Source organism: Mugil cephalus, chromosome 18 (genome assembly GCF_022458985.1).
Source record: "Mugil cephalus isolate CIBA_MC_2020 chromosome 18, CIBA_Mcephalus_1.1, whole genome shotgun sequence".
NCBI classification, from domain to species: domain Eukaryota; kingdom Metazoa; phylum Chordata; class Actinopteri; order Mugiliformes; family Mugilidae; genus Mugil; species Mugil cephalus.
Window position 1 is genome coordinate 15,862,386 of NC_061787.1, and position 21,217 is coordinate 15,883,602.

General features: G+C 42.2%; 1 protein-coding gene across 3 annotated transcripts in view; it reads right to left on the bottom strand.

Annotated features, from left to right (window-relative positions):
* The window catches only part of ctnnd2a (catenin (cadherin-associated protein), delta 2a), a 244,323-nt gene that overhangs the window by 106,118 nt on the left and 116,988 nt on the right, over positions 1 to 21,217 (bottom strand). For all 3 annotated transcript variants that reach the window (XM_047568787.1, XM_047568785.1, XM_047568786.1), the window contains 6 exons: positions 19,321 to 19,493; positions 14,101 to 14,155; positions 12,964 to 13,174; positions 12,733 to 12,850; positions 11,619 to 11,751; positions 3,694 to 3,867 (listed from right to left, as the gene is read on the bottom strand). In XM_047568787.1, coding sequence (XP_047424743.1) covers positions 3,694 to 3,867; positions 11,619 to 11,751; positions 12,733 to 12,850; positions 12,964 to 13,174; positions 14,101 to 14,155; positions 19,321 to 19,493 — 864 coding nt within the window. The remainder of the gene's footprint in view (positions 1 to 3,693; positions 3,868 to 11,618; positions 11,752 to 12,732; positions 12,851 to 12,963; positions 13,175 to 14,100; positions 14,156 to 19,320; positions 19,494 to 21,217) is intronic.

Genomic DNA, 21,217 nt, shown 5'->3' on the forward strand with positions numbered 1-21,217 from the left:
GGAATAATCGCTCGAAATAGGCCACATTAACCTGCAGTCCTCTGGGGCGCTGGCCTGGTTTGATCCAAGAATGAAACACCACGCGTCACTGCCTACACACACGCATAGAGCAAACGCATTCTCACACTTGGACAAAAATAATGTGCCGCACGGGGATTTGTGTATAGATAGAAAATAATAATAATAATGATGCAGAGGGTGAGACAGCGGCGGGGGGGTGTTAATGTGAGAGACGTTTCAACAAATACAGACACACTGTATGTAAGGAGCAGATGTTTAGTAGCAACTTATTTTTAGATTTCCGACAGCTCTATTTGGATACAGTGGTTCTGTTAAAGTGACATCTACATCAGCAGTCAATGTAGACGCGATTTGACGTGAGCTGAGAAGAGGCACAGGGACAGGGCACGCCGAAAATAACAAAATGTTGTTGGTTATTTTGTTTTTGCTCATGGACGTGACTTTCTGCCTTTGTTGGTGACACTGTGCAACTTTAATAATGGTATCATTCCTGCTTGCATCACATATTTATAAGGCAGGCTTGCCTCAAAGCAGCTTGTGCAACAGTCACGTAACTTTAGCAGTTCATTTGTGTATACGGACAGGTGTTTCTCTCTTTTTTTTTTGTCATGAACAGATTTCACATGCAGTGTTTTAATCTAGTTCTATTCAAGCTGGGAACAGCAGCAAAAGGAAACCAAAACAGCCCAAAGTATTTAATTTGGCGACCATGCAGATCGTTGACATTTGTGTAGCTAATCATAGAAAGTGATGCAGGTGGATCAAATGAATCATACTGCAACAAATCTCAGCAGCCAACCACCACCTCTTTAGAAAGTGGCAGCTCCAACATCTACAGCTAACACTGTTTGCCATTTGTAGACAGCGCGATATGATGGCATCGTCCTCTTTGCTAAATCAGACCATACACATATAGACACACACACACAGTCTTGGAAGGAGTAAATTTTGGTTTTGTTTCAAATTAAAAGCATTTAAAGCAATTTGAAAACCTGACATTAAGATTTAGTTCACCCGCTCAGCTTTATTTCTAATAAATTTAACTGCGCAGTTAGGCGTGAAACCTTCCGATCTGGAAACTCTGGCTGGAGTTTTCATTCCCATGTGGTATCAATCAGTGTTCATTTTATTTTTACACTAGCTTTCACGCAGTGTTTTGTGTCGCTGTTTTCTCTTGATATCACTCGCTGCTGGATTGGACAACAAAGACTTTCGGTTATGTTATGTTATATTATGTTATGCTATGCTATGTTATGTTATGTTATGTTATGTTATGTTATGTTATGTTATGTTATGTTATGTTATGCTATGCTATGCTATGCTATGCTATGCTATGCTATGCTATGTTATGTTATGTTATGTTATGTTACTAGACTAGACTTTCAGGACAGGGGAGGCTGACAGATTTCTGATCACATTTAAGTCCTTAATGACAGGTTATATGATTATTTATTTAAACTGATATGCTGGCTGCTTTATATTGAATTTCTCTCCATTATTTTATATTTCTTTTTTTTTTTTATAAAATGATGCCCCCCTAAAACAGGCCTAACAACGCCACTGGCTAGCACCTTTTTTGTTCTCGGCCATTCTAAACCAGGGTTTCCAGTCACTTGACCTACATTTTCAGATGATTATATGAGACAGGGCGGGTTGTCAAACCATTGTCTGCCAGGCTGCAACATGTCTTCCTGAAACTACTAGGTTGTTTTTTTATTGGTGTACTTGCTATGAACAGTACAGAATTGTGGTGCCATCTGTATACTTAAGGTGTAACCCGACCACTATGCATCCCGATATCACCATGTGCCTGCTTTATTTTCTGCTTCTTCACGTCCTGTTTACTCACTGACTCTCTCTTTTTCCACTTGTCTCTCAGTCCTAAACTGGGTCAGCAAGCATCTACAAGAAAAAAATATCTGTTTTTTGTTGTGATCATTCAGCTCGTAGTGTGACGCCACGTGATTTCAATTGACTGTGTTGTTTAGACTATGTTATTAAATCACAGTCGCGCGCTACATACAGACTCACAAAATACAAATTTCCAATTTTTAAACTCAACGCAAATGCCTCTCTTCTCTTCCCTGAAAAGGAATGACTTATAGCATTAATTATATTGATTCACGCCAGCTTAATGAACCAATAATTTGAGCGTGCCATTGCTAAGAAAAGGCTCTATGACATAATTAATGACTTACTGCTCACCATGTCAGCACAGCCCTTATCAGTTCATTATATGCCATCACTCTGTGCATTATGAATCCTTATTAGAGGAACTCCTATTCACCGCACTTGCTATTCACATGAATTTTAGAAAAGACTGCACTAAGGGCAAACCTGAATACATACATGGGCCCAGCACGGTGAGGAAAAATGTAGTGAGAAAAATGTGTAAAAAAAAGAAAAAATTAATCTCATGCTTATGCGATGATGGAGAATTTAGCTCCAACATCATCAGTCAATCTATTAAAATAGTGTATCACAGGACAGGAGCGTTGTTAACTTCAAGCGTTGCAATTAAATGCACACGGTCTAATCCACAGTCTATTGATTTTTGCTTCTGCAGTGCAAATTTCCTTTGTGTGTCTTCTTACGCCCATCTATTGAAACTACAAACACAAGGCACAGTAAATTGCAGATAACACCGGGCCCTCTCTGTACACTTCTGAAGCACACTTACGTTATTAATTTCTGCACGCAAAGACAATACTATCACGGCAGGGATTTCACTGTCAGTAGTCAAAGCAATATTCCACAAGAGTGTGAGAAAACCCAATGACCTAACTCTGAAATGTACTTCAAAAGCTACGCTCGGCGCTTAAAGGCAATTCTCACTCCTTTCAAGTGAGTCAAACTGATCAACTCGAATGCCGGCCTAGGATGGCATATTTACTGCCATGATTCTGACCCAAATGCTAATGATAGCTATTAAGGCTAGGCCGGTTAATGACATCGAGGGAGCTGAGAACGCACCGTGACCGACTTGGGTGTTTTTATGTGGGTTTGATACTGTAATGGGATTAACATGGCGTACCTAAACCCACACTGAGATAAGCTCAATGAGGCACTATTAAAAATACACTGCTGGCAACAATGGCGTTACGGGGGGAGAGGGTGGGAATGAGTGCGTCTGACTGCGTGAGTTTGATAGAAAATTGGCCCAGCTGTGGTTCACTGCCAATTAGAAACATGATGCACGGCAAAAAATTACTTCTCAGTAACAAAAGGGTTCATTGGTGACCTTTTCTACACTATTATTCTTTATTTGCTATTGTGTAATTCCACTATGGCTGGGTACACGTGTCAGAAATGAGCAGAACTGACTTCGCAACACAAAAACACAGCTATTACCAACACAGGAGAAAAATGTTGCTAAAAACATATGTGGCAAATACCTAGTGTGACAGACAGGTGGACATCACTGTGAAAAGTTTTCTTTGAAACCTCCCACAAGCTAAATTTTTGAGTGTCCACAAAGGTTATGCAGGTCATGTTAGATGTTATCCATAATCTATCATCTCTGTGGAAGAAATAGTCTTTATAAAGAGAATATGCACTTACATGTCATTAGAGTAAAAAAGATTGCAGAATACGAGCACATGGTATGTGAAGCGATGGTCAAATGAAAGCACAAAGTTTTAAGTGATTTTACTGCTGAAAATAGTACTTTACCTGTGTTGTTGCGGTAGGGGCCAGAATCCGGCCCTTGGCCTTGGCTTAGGCTCCTCATGGGGCCCTTGTTGTGGTAGACACGTTCTTCATAGATGGGATCTATGTGGTGCTCTGGAGACCCCAAAGGCCGAAGGGGCTCTTGACTGTGCTGACTACTGTAAGAGCCACGAGAGCCTGGAGAAAAGAGAGAAAGAAAAACATGTAAGAGCGAGAGGCTGGAGTGGGAGAGAGGCAGATATGAGCTGAAGAGCAGGCACTAAGGGTAACAGAGGAGACCTGAACAGTAGTGCATTTTAAGGAGGTAGGAGAAAAGGAGAAAATGAAAGGAGAGATGCTATGTTTAATAACAGATGATTAAACGGTGGCAAAAAAGGTGAGGAAAGCAAAAAAAAAAAAAACACTAAAGAAATAACAAACTAATGTCATAATAGACACAAGAAAAAAAGGAAAAAGGGTGAGATGATGGGCAAAAGATGGTGATGGTGACAAACTAAAATAGATAATAGCAGCACTCACTCTACAACAAGCCTGTATGATTGCTTCGTTTTTAGACCAGTCGATTTTTATCCTTCACTCACAAGAGTGAGGTGGTCTGTGTGCATGGTCCAGGTTTGACTACTTTATGAGGAGCAAAATGCTGCAGCTCAAAAAAGCTGACCATCCTCCCCAATGCTTCCACTGCTCCCACATGTCACGTCTCCTGCTCCTCCCCATGCAGTGAGTCCTCAGGATCAGGATCAGACCATGGGAACACAGCTGGAGAGTCTGAACCAACGCAAGGCGGCACGCCATGATGGCATCAGCCCCAGGACGCTGAGGACCTGTGCCAGTCAGATGTCTGCTGTTCTCCAGGGTCTCTTCAATATGAGCCTAAGCCTGGAGAAGGTACCGGCACTTTCTGTGCCCAAGAAGTCGTATCTGGCCTCCGTGATAACCGTCCAGAGGCCCATGTGATGAAGGTGCTGGAGAGGTTGGTAATGTCCCACCTCAGACCGCGGGTCTGAGGTGGGTCTGAGGTTTTAGACCTCCTACAGTTCCCCTACCAGTGTCTGGGTGTGAATGACGCTTTCATGCTGCAGTGAGAGTTCACTCACACCTGAATGGTGGTGGTGGCTCGGTGAGAATCGCATTTCTCCAGTGCCTTCAACGCCATCCAGCCTATGTTGCAAGGCGAGAAGCTGCGGACGATGAGTGTTGGTGTGTCAGCTGTATCCTGGATGACTGCATTTACATGCAGAGCTTAATCGAGCTATGCTCAAAATTCGACTTTCTGACTACAGTCCTTGTCCCAGTTTACATGCAGCGCAAGAAAATCGAATAACTGATGGGGACATGTCCTCCTCCTCTACGCTAGGTGGCGATATGTGTCTTTTGGGCGGGTTAATACCACGTTAATATGGCTTGCTTTCCGGTTGACCTATTACGTCATAAAATAAACAAGATTCGTTCCTGCGGCAGACCGGCATCTCAAACAAACAAACAACCATAGGGACAATAGAACATTTTTTAATCTCATACGTAATGTTTGCACTACTTCTGGTGCAGAGAAGATCCACGCTATTTCTCAGACGGTTCTTCTAGCGGCTCCGTTTACCTTCTTCTTCTTCTGCGACTGGCTTTCTTTGATGTTTTTATTCCGGGGTCACATGCCAGCGCAGAGGTTGTGGAGCATACGCACATGCATTATCCAACTGAAAACTGCAGTTACTGTATACATGTTGGAGAAAATCGAATTCCAATCACATTATCTGGGTGAATGATAATGATGATAATGAGTGAACGTGTTTACATACACTTAGGTTCTCCTGTTATAGTCTGATTAAGACGATAATTAGTTTTTGACAGATAGGCCACAGTTTGTGCGTTTGGGCCGTGTTCTGTCTGATGTGGTGGTGAGTGGTGTAGGAGCCCCACAGGGGACAGCAGACTCTACTTCCTGAGGAAGCTGAGATTCCTCAATACGTGTAGCAAGATGCTGGATCTTTTTCCAGTCCGTTGTGGCCAGCACTCTTTTCTCTGTTGTGGTTCCCGATGGGGAAACAGCATTGCAGCCAACTGACCGAGTAAACTGATCAGGAAGGCTACAATTCTTGTATTATAGTATAAATTAATATCTCATCTTTTACTACCGGTTAATCCTCACTAGGGTCGCGGGCGTTGCTGGAGCCTATCCCAGCTGTCATCAGTCGGCTAGAGGCGGGGTACACCCTGGACAGGTTGCCAGCCCACCGCAGGGCTAACACAGAGACAAATTACCATTTGCATTCACACTCACACCTAGGGTCAATTTAGAGTCACCAATTAGCCTATCGAGTATGTCTTAGGAGGTGGGAGGAAACCGCAGTACCCGGAGAAAAACCCACACAGACACAGGGAGAACATGCAAACTCCAGCCAGAAGGGCACGAGCTGGACTCGAACTCGGACCTTCTGTCCGGGAGGTATTAGCCCTACCACAGAGTTGTTTTTTTAAATTCTGGCATCTTCTGCATCCACGTGTGTGGATCAATGCTTTGAACACGTACACTTTGCACATTTCAAAGTCTGCACCTCACAACTAACAGAGAATATCACAGATATTTCTGAAAAGCTGGCTGTGTGACTTTGTGCTTCCTAAAGGATCTTTGCAGAAGTAATAGCTGGCAGAATTACAGTCACAGATAGTTACAGACTGGATGGCGCTAAGAAATATCTTGCAGCTGGAGGTTGTACATGACGGCTAATTTCTCTAGAATTTGTCACAGTGTCTCAAGGGTAGTTTACACTCATCTGTGAGTCCTTGTACTTTTTAAATGACCTCAAAACAAGCTGTTATCCTGTCACATGCAGAGACGGCATGGTTGTAACATATACAGTCCACACGGCCTCAAAATTTGGGTTGCACAGCTACATTCACACAGCCGTACGTGCAGACCCTCATAGACCTAGAAAGGTGGCAAAATATGCAACCCTTGAGGGCCTTTATGGTTAGAATTAAACTAATGTTGTGTTAGGATTACGGGTGCATATTCAGCTGTCATAGTTAGGGTTTGTGTGGGTGAAGGAGGGCTCCTACTTTTACTTTTGTGTGTGTTTGTGTGATAGGTATGGAAATGGGGTGACTCAGAGCAGCACCAAATCAGAAGTACAGAAACGCCTGTCGCAAAAAAAAGAGATATACACAGCACAAATGAGATAGGACACAGATTGAAAGAGACTGGAAAAATAGAGTGATGCTTCTGTATTTCATTTTCTTAATCTGCACTGCTGTTTGTCAGCTATAAACTTAATGAGATTCCGTGCGCCCCCAGCCCCCATCCTCCGTTTGCTCCGTGTTTGGCAGGAATCCCAAAGACACAGGGCAAGGAAGACACTGACAGCAGGCATTTGTTCATTACGCAGCAGAACAAATGTAAGACATGGACCTCCCTCTGAAGACACGGGGACCGAAATTAAAATCGGACAAGGGCGGAAGGGGGGTACACTGGAGAAATACAAGGGCCTGGGTGACACGGAAGATAAAAACGAGAGGACGTGCTCACGCACACATAGAAAGCAACGAGTGAACGGTCCAGTGGAGCTAACGTCGTATCATATCCTATCAGTTCTCAGTGGCTTCAAAGTCGCGTGCCAAGGATTTCCCTGGGGATGAAGAGGCGCTGCTTCAAGATTCAAACCTCTGTGGGTATCAAGCATCAACTTAACACCTCCCGGCCTGTCAGATCATATCAGAAATCTGCATATAAGAGGCTCTTTACCATCTCGGTTTGATCAAGTGTAAAAAGTAGGTTGTAACAATGCTACTGTTGCAATGTTTGCCTTAACTGTCCAACAAAACAGACAAGCTGAAGAGAAAATACAGAGAAGTGAACTGAACACTATACTATGGCAGCTGATAAACCACTGCTCTGCCTCATTATGCCTGTCTTGAGTATGATTGTGGCAACGAGGCAACTGTGCTTCATGCAACTGTGACCTCCTTTCAGCAGCGTCGTTAACTGACTGGCCTGTTAACATCTCAAGCCAACAATGGGGTGGACTGAGTCCCTTCACACTCAGCGAGCCCGCAGTAGCGTGAGATTGAACGCAAACAGAAAGGCGAAGAGGGAGTCACAATAAAAGGGCAAGAAAATGGAAAAGAGTCTGGAATTGCCAACGCCCATCAACCTCAGCTGAAATTAAGTCAATTTGTAGACAGATAGACAAAAAAAAAGGGAAATTGAGTAAGAAAGAGACAAAGATGGTCAGAATATGCATGAAGGAGTGCTAATTAGAGTCACGGGCACACCCATTAACAGAATGACTCATCCTAGCCCCTTCTCTTCCTTTCGACGCCTTTCATCTTTCAAGTCTTGTTGAGTCGGTTTTATTTCGTTATTCATTTATTTTTTGTGCTCACAGGGGCCCACTCGTGAAAGTACTGAAAGTACTGACCTCATTCTTTGAAAGGGAAGGGAAACTTTAACAAGAAGAGATGGAATGATGTAAGGAGAGAGTTAAATAAAAAGAAAAGAGAAAAAGATTGCCTCCCATGATGTTTCATTCAGTAAAATATTTAACAACACGTAAAATAAAATAACACGTAAAAACCAGCTCTGGTTGCTTGATGTTGCTTGAGTCCTGCTTGTGCAGTTAAAAATAAAGATGATGAAAAATCACCAGATAATGAGTAAAAGACAGAGAAGATATTAGTCTCTTTGCTCTTTCATATGTGAACATGACAAGATCTGTTGTGACTCTACCAAGAATGGTGGCATAATTGTCAACAATTTTCTGGGACGGATACATTAAAAATCGAACATGTATTTAATATCTGAAGTCTCAGTGCTGTGCTTGAGGATCCAACATTAAACTGCAGCATTAGTTTAGAAGCTTAAATATCACTACATGTTACATATTTATTATTTTCTGATCGTATGTAATCATCTGTATTAGAAAAAATATGGAATGCAATGTTCAATGTTCTGGGAAACCTTTGGATTTGTGTGGATGTCACTTAGACTTAGCATCCACCTAGACCAGACCAGACAACCCCACCCCATAGTAATAACAGTCAATGGCAGCGGCCACCCCCAGCAGCCAAACACAGGCCTGGCACTGTTTTTTTGAGGAACAATTAAAAGAGATCATTAAAACAGCACAAGATGTTGACCTGGCCTCCAAAGTCACTGGAACCCAGACTGATCAAGTATCTGTGGACTGGAACAAGCCTGATCCACAAAGGCCCCCACTAACAATATTCTGTTACCAGACACCACAGAACACCCTCAGAAGGCCCATGTCTGTTCTCTGATGAGTCACAACTGTTTTGGAGGCAGAAGGGAGACCTGCACATTACTGGGAAGGTGGTCATAATGTTATCTTGTCAGTGTACAGCGGTGTGAAAAAGTGTTGGTCTTATTTATTTATTTATTTTTGCATGTTTGTCACGCCTAAATGTTTCAAATCATCAAACAAATTATGAACAAAGATAGCACAAGTAAACACAAAAGGCAGGTTTTAAATGAAGGCTATTATTAAGGGGGAAAAATCCAAACTCACATGGGCCTGTGTGAAAAAGTGTTTGCCCCTCCTGCTAAAACATAACTTAACTGTTGTTGATCACTCCTGACTTCAGTTTTTCTAGCCACACTCAGGCCTGATTACTGCCACACCTGCTCTCAAGAAATCTGCCTGACAACGTGAAGAAGACCAAAAGATCCTCAAAAGCTAAACATCATGCTGAGATCTGAAGAAATTCAGGAACAAATGAGAAAGAAAGTAATTGAGACTTATCAGTCGGGAAACGGTTATAAAGTCATTTCTAAAGCTTTGGGACTCCAATGAACCACAGTGAGAGACATTATCCACAAATGGGGAAAACATGGAACAGTGGTGAACCTTCCCAGGAGTGGCCAACTAGCCGGCCAACCTAAATTATCCCAAGAGCGCAGCGACAACTCATACAAGAGGTCACAAGAGACCCCACAACAAAATCCAGGACTCACTTGCCTCAGTTAAGGTCCATGTCCATGACTCCACCATAAGAAAGAGACTGGGCAAAAATGGCCTCATGACAGAGTTCCAAGCCACTGATGAGCAAAACCAACATAAAGGCCCGTCTCAGTTTTGCCAGAAAACATTTTGATGATCCCCAAGACTTTGGGGAAAATATTCTGTAAACTGATGAGACAAAAGTTGAACTTTTTGGAAGGCATGTGTCCCATTACATCTGGCATAAAAGTATGAACATCATACCTAGAGTAAAATGTGGTGGTGGTAGTGTGATGGTCTGGGGCTGTTTTAGGACCTGGCAGACTTGCTGTGATAAATGGAACCAATCCTAAAGGAGGACGTCCGGCCATCTGTTCCTGACCTCAAGCTGAATTGAACTTGGGTTCTGCAGCAGGACAATGATTCAAAGCACAACCTTCAAGTCTACCTAAGAATGGCTGAAGAAAAACTGAAGACTTTGGAGCGGCGTAGTCAAAGTCCTCGCCTGAATCCTACTAACGTGGCATGACCTTCAAAAGGAGGTTCATGCACGAAATCCCTCCAACGAGGCTGAATTATGACAATTCTGCAAAGCTGAGGGGGCTAAAATTCTTCTACAGCGCAGAGGAAATATCTTTTCTTTTTTTAGCCAATTTCTATTTTACGCAGCTTAACTCCCCTGTAGAATAGGTGCAGTGGAGCTGTTGAGTACCTCTTCAAACATGCTATTCACATAAACTCCACTATGGCATGTTCCAAAAGGATGTCACCCACTGGGATCTCTGGCAAAAAGAAACAGGAATATGGCAGGAAGTACAAGTTAGGACTAAATGTGTTGTATTTTCCAGAGTTAGCCAGCTTCAAATTGCCCTACAATCGACCGCATCGTGGTGGTCCAAGCACATGAAAGCAAACTCTGGTAATCACATGTCCCAGGCATTCTAATTATAGTGACTGTATGCGATCCCTTTTCTACTGGGACTCATTTCTACTCAATTCTGTCTTTTTTTACTTAATTTAAAGTCTCCAGGAAAGAGGAAACCCTGGGCGTTGCATGAAGATCTCAGTTCTGCCTTCGGGGTAAAGGCATGAAGGTCAGGTTCCTCATCAATACAGCTCCAAGTGTAAAGGACTGATCAATTAAACTTACTCCAGAGCTTCAAGACACTGACGCTCAGATCAAAATTCATCTGTTACTTTCCCTTTCATTAGCATGAAAGAAACAAAACATAAAGACAAAAAAGGCAACTTGTGAGGAAGAATACCAACAGAATGAGGAAAGAGAAACAGGTAAAAGAAGATGGAGAGATCTTCACAGTTTTTCAAAAACTTTAGAAGCACTCACGGCATGAGCAGCCAAACTCAAATAAAATTTTACACTACACTACTACGGACCATAAAGAGCTGCCCTAACACATTTTCATTCCGGTGCTGACATCCAGCCAACTCCATTTTTAAGACTCAAGCTAGAAAGTCATTAACTAGTCAATGCAACTTCAAGGAGCGAAGACCAGTGTCCTTTTAATGGAGCCATCTCCAGGACATACTAAAAAATAAAAAAAAATTAAAATCTGAGGACAGCATTATGAATCAGAATTACTTATCTCTTTAAAGCATGTTTCTGTCCAGAAGCTACAGAACCTGTTCACAAACATCTCATAATTCACAACATTACACAGGGCAGCCTCAAAGACTCACTGACACTGACAACTCTCTTGAATGCTGTGATACAAAATAAATAACCCAGAGAGATGCCGTCTTCAAAACACTGATACGCTTATTCAAAGACAATACGATGAGGCAATAAGATAAGATGAAAAAAAATAATGAAATTTAACACAGTACAAATGCTGCTTAGCAACAACAACAAAAAACAAACACTGAAAGATATGTTGATATTGTGCTCAAAATGCACTCTTTTGAGCAAACACATGAAAACGGCACGGGAAACTGCATGAATGTGTGAGCTCCCACCTGCCAGACTTCCAGGCCTCTGCAGTGTAGCAGTAGCATACAGCTCGTGGGAGATCTTGTACTGGTCAGAAGCGTGGTGAGCCGCCAGCCGTTTGGGAGACAGAGTGGCATAGCTCCCTATGCCTGAACTCATCTGCAAACACAAGATTTATTGTTGTTCTTTTTTTTTCTTCTTTTTTTTTCATTCTAAATGCTGTGAATAATCTCACACGGTGAGGTTTTCACACCACTGCTTCCTGTTAGATTGCCGTTGGCAGACAAATACACAAAAGCTGACATGACTGATGTGCCAATTATGTATGAAGTATTTGTACCTGCATCACTTTCTCTATAGAACCCTGTGAACCATTCCCTAAACATTAAACCAGAGGGAACAGGTGCATAAGGATTTAGAATCATACCACGCTGATATTAAAAAAGATAGCTTATCTGCTGAACTAAAAACAGGCTTGTGCGGATTTTTGTTTGAAAGGTTTAATGTATGACTCAATCTGTAATTGCTCTGCAGCTGCACTACGCAATTTTTTGTCATGACTAAAGATCTGACAAAGGGTAATGGAATATAATCCTCCCTCTTAAATAAAACGATCAATTACTCATCTGCTCAAGAAATATTAATACTGGGCATTAGCACTGTGAATAAATTTGGAATGCAATCTTTGTTCTGTTGTGTGTCACATAATGAATATCCACAACCGTGACATTACTGTTTAAATCTACAAAAGCTCGCTCTGTAAAGGAAAAATACACCATACCTTGTTGTAAAATGTATGTGAATTTAGAATAATGTACCCTAAAAGTGTTTAAGGAATATATTCGTACAAGTATTCTGCCATTCAAGTAATTAAAAGAAACAAGTTTGCTGCAGGAAAAATAAAAACAAACCTAAAAACATTTTAAGGAAAATATAAGCTGAAGAAGGCAAAGTTTCTTGTGTACACATGTTGAAATTGGCACACTGAACTCACATGCGTAAGTGTTAGTAGTTTCTATATTGATTGAATTCTAGCAATGCCACCTGCATGGTGTTTAATAACCAGGGATATTTTTGATACAACAAATATGGATTTTCTTTCTCCAGATGTCCACATTCGGCAACGGTAATATTCTGTACCTGGTGAAGAGGGGACGACAATGAACTGGCCCCTCCCCCTGCTGCTGTGGAGCTGGGTGGGGATGCCACCCTCAGGGGAGACCCGCCCCCTCCTGCTGTTGTCACAGCAACTGTGGTGCTGTGAGACAAAAGTAATATAATTTGTTGAAATTTAAATGATTCACTCCACAAACAAAAACTGACACATACAGTTGGAATACGTTGAAAATATCACAGCGACGGTGACACTACCTGTATGACTTGGCCAGGCGATTAGCAGGAGACTGTTTGCTGGGAGAGGAGGAGGAGGAGGAGGAAGGCAGGCGCTGCGTGGTAGAGTATCCTGGCGAGTCAGAGGACGATCCGAGGCGTTGGAGTTTACTGGGGGATCCTGAGCCTCCTCCTCCAGTCAGTGGGGAACTGACACGCTGTGCAGGCAAGGTGGAGCTGGAGTAGTAGATACCTAGACGACAAATGGACAGAAAAGAAAATCAACAAAGGTGGAAATGCATGATCTGCAATGTGGTGAAGGTGATCTCAAAGACCAGGTGTGGAGATGCAGGGGGGTCATTATGAAACAAAAGCTTGATATGTTATGCTCATGACATTTTACAAGGAGATATGTAAAAATAAATGTTTGGCGTCAAACGTGCACCAGTATTCCTCTAATAATCAGAATAACAGCCCAGTCAGAACAGACTGAAGGAATTTTCAGTCAGATTCAGACGGTTGGCATACATCTCTGATTAACTGCCCAAAAGAAAAATACTACATGCTAATGATAATGAAAAAGCTTGATTGATCTGGGTGAAAACAACACAAGACTTTGGTGCCACATGAGCTAAACATCAGATTCTGGGGGAAAAAAAACTCAATGAATGAAAACCTCAAACCAAAAAGTGGTCTTACACCTGTGTGCATGGTTCCAATATGGGTGCATCACTGTTATCCTTTTAATTTAATTTGAATAATTTATTTTGGGGCAAAATAAAGCTTCTTCCTCTTCAATTATATTTCTGACAGGTCTTCGTAGATCATTATTATCTAAACATATACATTTTTTTTTTCACCAGGCTCAGGAATTATTGTCAATGTACATGTTGTCAGTGACACTGTACTTTTTTATTTGGAAGAAAGAGTCTTTTCAATAGTAACTATTGTTTTAGATTTACCTGAATAAAAAGCGCAATACATGCTGTACTGGAAAAGGCTTGAGCTCAGTCCTCAATGATAAGCCGATAAAAAGGGACCTTTTCTAAATCGAATGTGTTCAGTTTGTCATCATTTTCAAAATGTCATATCCGTATATCAAAAGCACTTCATGCTATTATATATTAAAATGCATCTCTAGGAGGATAAGGGAGAAGTAAAGGAGGGGTGACAGCTCACCTGACCCTGCCCCAGTTTGCGACTGTTGCTGCTGGGCTGCACGACTAGATGTCACCTGAAGTCAGAGAAGAACAGCCATGACAGGGACAAAGGAGTCGGTAGAGGGGGCGGGGGGGGGGGGGAATAAGGGAAAAAGGGGAAGGGAGAAGCAGAGTTGAGAAAAAATATGTGATAAAAGAGAATAAAGATCAGTGGCCATCAAAAACTTTTATGCACAATGATCTGCCAAGCCTTTGAGGAGTATAGAATGAGCCTGGAGGAGCTAGTAATGAAATCCCCACAGAAAACAGAGGCCTGATTCAACCAGACTCATAGAAGCTGACCATGGACTTCTCTGAGCTCAACTGACTGAAATCATTTTTCGTGAAGCCTTGTTGCGCCGGCTTCTAAAACTAGAAGAAATGATTACATGGTCCACAGTATATCTATATCTTAATATAGACAGCATAAAAGACAATATACCTGAATCAGATATTAGAACCCGTTGAAGTGTGAGGCCAAGCCTGCTGCTGTTGAGTTAAATCAAATAGATTTTGGTAATGAGACAATGTAGGTCTTTGTCTGAGACAGTTTTGAACAAGAAGAGTGAAAGAAGCGCACTTTTTCACTCAGCCACTACCGTGCCACCTACAACTTTAACAATGCAATGTGCAGCGAATTCCTCGCAGACCAAAAAGTGCCACAAATCACATTCAGGGACAGTGGAAGAGGAGGCATATGTCAGAGCTCCACCAAGTCTCACACAGCCTCATACTGATGTGTGAGCTGTAAAGGTGACTCAAATACATTATCACTATCCTGACATAGCTGCACTTGTACAAGATGTACATTATGCAAGCACACAGTCACTGAGTCACCTTGGAGTATTGTTATTACTGCATGAATTTTGCAGTCAAACTCAGAATCCGAATAAGGAAAACCTTATACCTTCCTCGGTTAACAGAAGTTGTGATGCACTGAGCTGACACATTGTTGATTAAATGAGAACGCAGAATTTGAATGTCTGATCAAGCTACAAGTGCACCACTCTATGAGGGCTCGGCTTAAAACAAAAAAAATAGATTTCATGATCCAAATCGCTCTCAGTGTGAAAGACACTATATCGATAGATGAAATGCTTTGCTAAGCGTTTAAATGTATGACATTCTTTTGGGATCTTCTCATTAAAAATCTCGTTGTGGTGTCTCGACAAGATGGAAAATCGTCTTGAACGAAACCACACGACAGATCAGGACACCGTCATGCCTGGAAGCTGACGTGTAGCATATAAGAACTGGACAAAGGCAGAGGCGAGCTAGAGATAAACAGAGTTTAAATAGTGTGGAAATGCCACTGATCTCTAAAACCAATGACAACATCCGTTTTGAAAAAAAACAAACAAAAAAAAAACAACAAAAAAAAAACAACAAAAAAAAAACACAAATATAATCAATTGTTTCAATATCGAAATATCTCTAAATAAATCTAATCAAATTGAGACCATTTGAATCTGTAGTCCAGGTCAGAGCATCAAGCTAACATTTATCTGTGTCCATTTACCTTATTTTAGTGCAAAAATTTGTGTAAACACATACTGTATGTCAACACATGCTGTGATCACGGGATCAAACACAGGAACTGGAGTAGTGTTCAAAGGTCTATATTACTAACCCTTTCCAGATGTTAATATTTGCAGCTGTCCAGTTTTCAGCAAACCCCCTCTAGATAAATAGAGCAGCACACACAGGGACACAAAATCTCCCATTATGTTTCCAGTGTCTCTCTGGGGTTATATTTCCCGCTTTGTGATGAGCCAGTAAGTGTCTCTCAAAGAGAGTAGTTATAGCACTGCCGTGTTTGGAGAAGGGTCATGGAAACTGATATATCTCCATTTAAAATGATAGACGCTTTAAAATAAAAATAAAAAATGTGACACCCAGTTTCAGGAAGTAAACAGGTGAAGAAGCAAAGAGGAAATGCTAAAGACTCAAAGAATGGAAAAAACAAATTGTTTTTTATGTACTTCTTCTACCATGATCTTGACCCAATAACATTCTGAAGCGTCTCTTTTCACACGTTATCGTGTAAATCTGGAAGTCTTTACGAAAGAACACCTGACCTTGAGTTGTTAACAAAAAAGAATTGAATGACTCAACTACAACAAAAAGAGTGAATTATACTTTCCAGTCAATAATCCTGGAAGGTAACTTAAGTGTTTACGAATCACTTTTTTAGCCAAAAACCGTGAGCTTGAAGTCAAATATTGAAAATGGCTAAACAGAAACTTGCAGAGATCCAGGTCTTATTTGGAATCAGAGGGCTCACACCTGTACTTGCTCTCTCTCGAATGCACACCGTCGAATGATACTCTACACTCCTTGCTCTTTGATGTGAACATCTGCCATGAGTTTGATAAGAGCTTTCAAAACAGCACCCTCAGTTGCTTGGTATATTGTTCTTCCTTCCAACAAGCAGTTATTTTCCTTGATCGAAAGGTCATTTTAATTTCTAACTGTCCTGTAGAGCAGGGGTCTTCAACGTATTCCAGGCCAAGGATCCCAAAAGATGAACCTGACACACTCAATGTGTAATATGTGGCCTTGTGATTGGTACAGCAGCGATGGGGGCGGGGCCTACTGTGCACAGGAGGCTTAGACTGAGAGGTGTAGGCTAGTGTGGCGCTGTGTGAAAAGCACTGTTGAGACAAGTATCGGCTGAAAGATAACATCTTCTGCCTCCATTTATCTCTTCATCGAACTATGTTGGATTCATGTTAATGTGCATTTAAATACATTTAAAATTGTATATATAGAAAATGTCGCCCCTGTTGAAGACCTATGCTAAAGAGCAAATGTGGGGCCATGAATACTCCGACCAAATAAACTGACCAATAACCATGATGATTTAGCGTTTTTAGATGGACAAAAATGACCTCCTGCTTTTAAATGCTGCAGTAGTACATATTTCTCATAGCTCACTGACATCTTACCGAGGATACTGCAGTTAAGTGCAGCCTTTGAAAAACAAGCCTCGAGTTCCAAGGTGTGAAGAAAACAAGCTTATTTAATCTGTTTGTTTGCACAAAGGGTTATTAGACAAATGATTATTAAGAGCCCATACACAGCCAGAGAGAGCTCTTTATCAGGAAGTGAGCCAATATCCAAAATAGTGTAAAACGGTCTCTGCAAGTCCCATGTGTGAGTTTAGCAGGTTATGAAGACAAGTGGGAGATCAAAGGCTGAAGAGATGAACACCACGAAACCGAGGACCCTGTTAATGCTTTGTGTTACTTGATTGAAGATATCCAGAGTGAGACATAAAGACTGACGAGTGGATGAATAGAGAAGAGACAGAGGAGTAAATAGATGGATGGGTGCATAAATGATAGGGAAAAGATGAATTAATGGCACGCGTAACTAACAAATCGAAAGCCTGACACACTCAGGGCACTCTCCGCTTTTTCGCTCTGTATCATCTCGCTGCGCTGCTTCTTTTCTCCTCCAGTAAAACACTAGGATGTTTGAGGTGCCATGTATCCATGCATTATTAAAGCCTGGCCTCTCAGGGTTATAAATATCCTACAAAAGAGCAGCAACATGCTAGACCCTTTACTTTCTCTCTTGCCCTTCTTCAAACACTCACTTATGCAAACGTTAAACCAATGGACCTGCATCGCATGCATCCCCCCCCAGGTGCCCATGCCTGCGGACGGACTAGCAAACATGTATACGTACTGAACATGGATCCATGCAAGCTGCACCTGACTACCCAGCAGCACTCGCATGCATATAGCTATTCATGAGCAACAAGCACTGCTGACAGGACTAGCCCCATTACACTGACAAGCCAAAAACATCAGAGGAGGACACACGCGCGCACACACACACACAGATGGTGAGCAAAGAGGACAGGGAAGGAAGATGGAACAGAGGACAAGAACACTGCAGGGAGAATAAACATTCCTTTTTCCTTATCTGTCCATCCATCTATATCCATGCCTATTGGCTTTATTTCTGTCTTTTCCTCCTGTATTTCCTATTTATTAAGGCAAGGGAATCTCAGCGCCATCTGAAACCAGCTCTGAAATTAGCTTCGGTGCAACTTTCGGGGAGGTGATGGAGAAATATGTCTACAAAAACAAAAGGCAAAAAAAAAGAAGACACGTGGAAACGAATGCTCACAAATAAAAACCCTTGTGCAGGGACTTGAAAAAATACCTAAAAGATACGCACAGTGTGGTGCAATTCTTCTTAAACAATTATCGCCTCTACAATCATTGATCGAAAATAGTTTCCTCTTTCTTTCCATTCATAACCGTAATCCATCACAAATGAAATATTTGTTGCAGACACTGGCAATATCTTCTAATGAAGCACTGCAGCTGCTCACTGATTAGGCAGATGTGTGGGTGTCTGTTCGTGTGTGTGTGTGTGTGTGTGTGTGTGTGTGTGTGTGTGTGTGTGCGCGCGTGAGAAAGAGAGCATGTGCGTTTGCAGTGTGGGTTTTACGGCTGATATGTTAAGGACACGGGAATTGGAAATAATTGGCTGCTGTGGGCTGTGAAGTAATTTGGTGGCTTTTCTCACTATCAGCGTGCTGCGGTGATTAATATGGGACTTTGTATCTACCTTTATTTCTCAGGCACTTACAAACACATGCGCTTGCCGAGATTTCTCTGCGCGGATTTGTTTCCTCATTTGTGGTCCACGAGCATCTGGTCACCTGTCTTCTTCAAAACATATTTAATCAATTTGCCTCTCGTCTTTCACCACCAATTGGAGTGTGTATAAATACTGCATGCGTATATGCGCTGATCAAACAGACTCGGCTCCGACGCCAAACAACGTCGGTGAGAGCACTTAATCAGAGGAACATGTCGCTGGAGGAGCGCTATGCAAAATAGTGCATGAAGAAAAGGCAGCAGAGGAAAATAAAGGGTCGGTGTTGGTTCTGTCCGTGAAAGAAACGATGAAGCAACAAGGACTCCAGAAAAGCAGCGGCAATCAAACTACATGAATCCTTATAAGTATGCATGAGCAAATTAGGGCAATGCAGCTGTATTTATAATCTACAGAGAACTTTGGGTAAGTTGCCGTCGCAGAAAGAAAACCTTCAGACGCCAGTTACGAAAAAAAAACTTCCAAAGAACACGCACTTAAGTTTACACACATGCTCTTAGCATTTTAATCAACATCAGAACCTGAGGAATCTTTGTTATGTTTGCGCAGCTGTATTTCCTACCTGGTTGTAGCTGTGCACCGCTCCTCCAACCTGCCCGCTGCGCTGAGGAGTTGCTGCAGAGATGCTGTCGCTAAGGGCGAGGGTCTGGTTGCTATGGTAGCTGGCAGAGTACTGGAGCGAAGCCTCGGGGGTGGAGTTGAGCTGCAAGGAACTCTGGGAGAGTAGAGCCGGTCCTGCCGATTGAGACGGGAGCGGTGTACGGTTGGATGGGAAAGGGGGTTGAGTTGAGTTTGTGCGCGAGGAAAGGGAGAGAGGGAGATTAAGAGTGAGAAAGAGAGGGGGCGTGAAGGGGAGAGATTGAGAGGCGAAATGGGGAAGGGAGAGAAAAAGAGAGGGAGAGAGAGAGAGCAGCAATTTAGAGCAGATAGTGCAGCAGTGCAGCACTCTGTGAGTTGGAGATGGCATACATAATTTATTAGCAGAGGAAGAAAGAAACAGAGGAACAGACAGAATAGAAGGAGGAGGAGAAGGAGGAGGAGGAGGAGGAGGAGGAGGAGCACGGCGATGGAGAGGAAGGGAGGAGGGTGGAAAACTGAAAAGTTGTAATGGATGGAATAACTTAAATGTTACCTCCCTAAAAATGTAAATTTTGTTCCTGATACTGTTGGCTCCAACAAAACTTCACTTGCCCTCCCCCCCTTGTGTAGATAACGCAGGTCTAGTTCGGAAAATGAATCAGTAAACCTTTTCATTTCTGTAGCTGGTTAGCCTGCTCCGTATACCCAACTGACCTTCTATTCACTTTAACAGCCTCCACTAAAGTGTTAATGTAAAGGGAATGAACGAACTAGATCTGCTTTTCGTCTACGATCAGCACGGCACCGTGGCGATCCCTGTTCCAGAGCAGCGCTGCCTGTAACACCTGATGCAGTCAGATAATAATCCCCTCTCTCTGATTCCCATGCTGTGCATATAAAGCTTATATTGATTGAGAATGGGCAGATCATAAGGCAGTTTTTAAGCCTCTTAACTGAGCATGGAGTGACGGAGGGGACCAGAGGGAACCGTCACAAGCCACTCAGTTACCGGTGGTTATGTAGCTTATCTGTGTGTGTTTGGTTTTATTGAGGACTAGTTAGGTCTGTGACCTGTCCACTGAAATGTGTATAAATATTTTATTAAGTTGCTATTTTTAACCTGGCCCCCCCAATTACACTTTTCAAATACAGTCACATGCACTGTACGTTATTACACATCACAGCTTAAGAACACCAAACTAGGATCTCACTCCGTTTCTCGCTCTTCCAATTGCTGTAATGAACACGTCCTTATAAAGTCGACAATGAGCGTGTTCCCCTGAGCTCAATGACTCGTTAGTTTCTTTTTTCACTCAAAAGAACAATGGCCCGTTTTTATTATTCTCCCATATCTATTTGCTTGCCCTCTCTCTCTCTCTCTCTCCCCCTCTCTTCCCCCAGAATCCATTTCTCCCTGGGAGTCTGTGGGCTGTGAACCAAGATCAACTCCTCTGTTTCTCGTCCCCACAAAAGACTTGTCTTCTCTCATCTTGATTCATCCCTTGCTTTTTATGAATTATTAAACAGCACTTTGTGTTACGCAGACTGAGTGGGAGCTCCCAAACTCATCATCACTCAGCTTCGGTGTTTGTTACATTCTGTGTGAACAGGAAAAAAAAAAAAAAAAAGAATGCGTGTGTTCACGTACGCAACAAGAAGTGCGTTCGTGCTGCATGGTCAGGAGTTATCGTGAAAGTTAGCGGGGCGGTCGATGGAGAAGTCACTCCTGCCTACAGTACATCGAGGACTTCATATGTGTGTGCACAAGTCAGAAATGCCGCTAGTGCTCGCTATGTATGCACTAGCTTTTTTTTTTTTTTTTTTTTATGACTGAGAGGGTGAAATGCAAAACACAGTGAAGGATTTAAGTTCTTTCATGT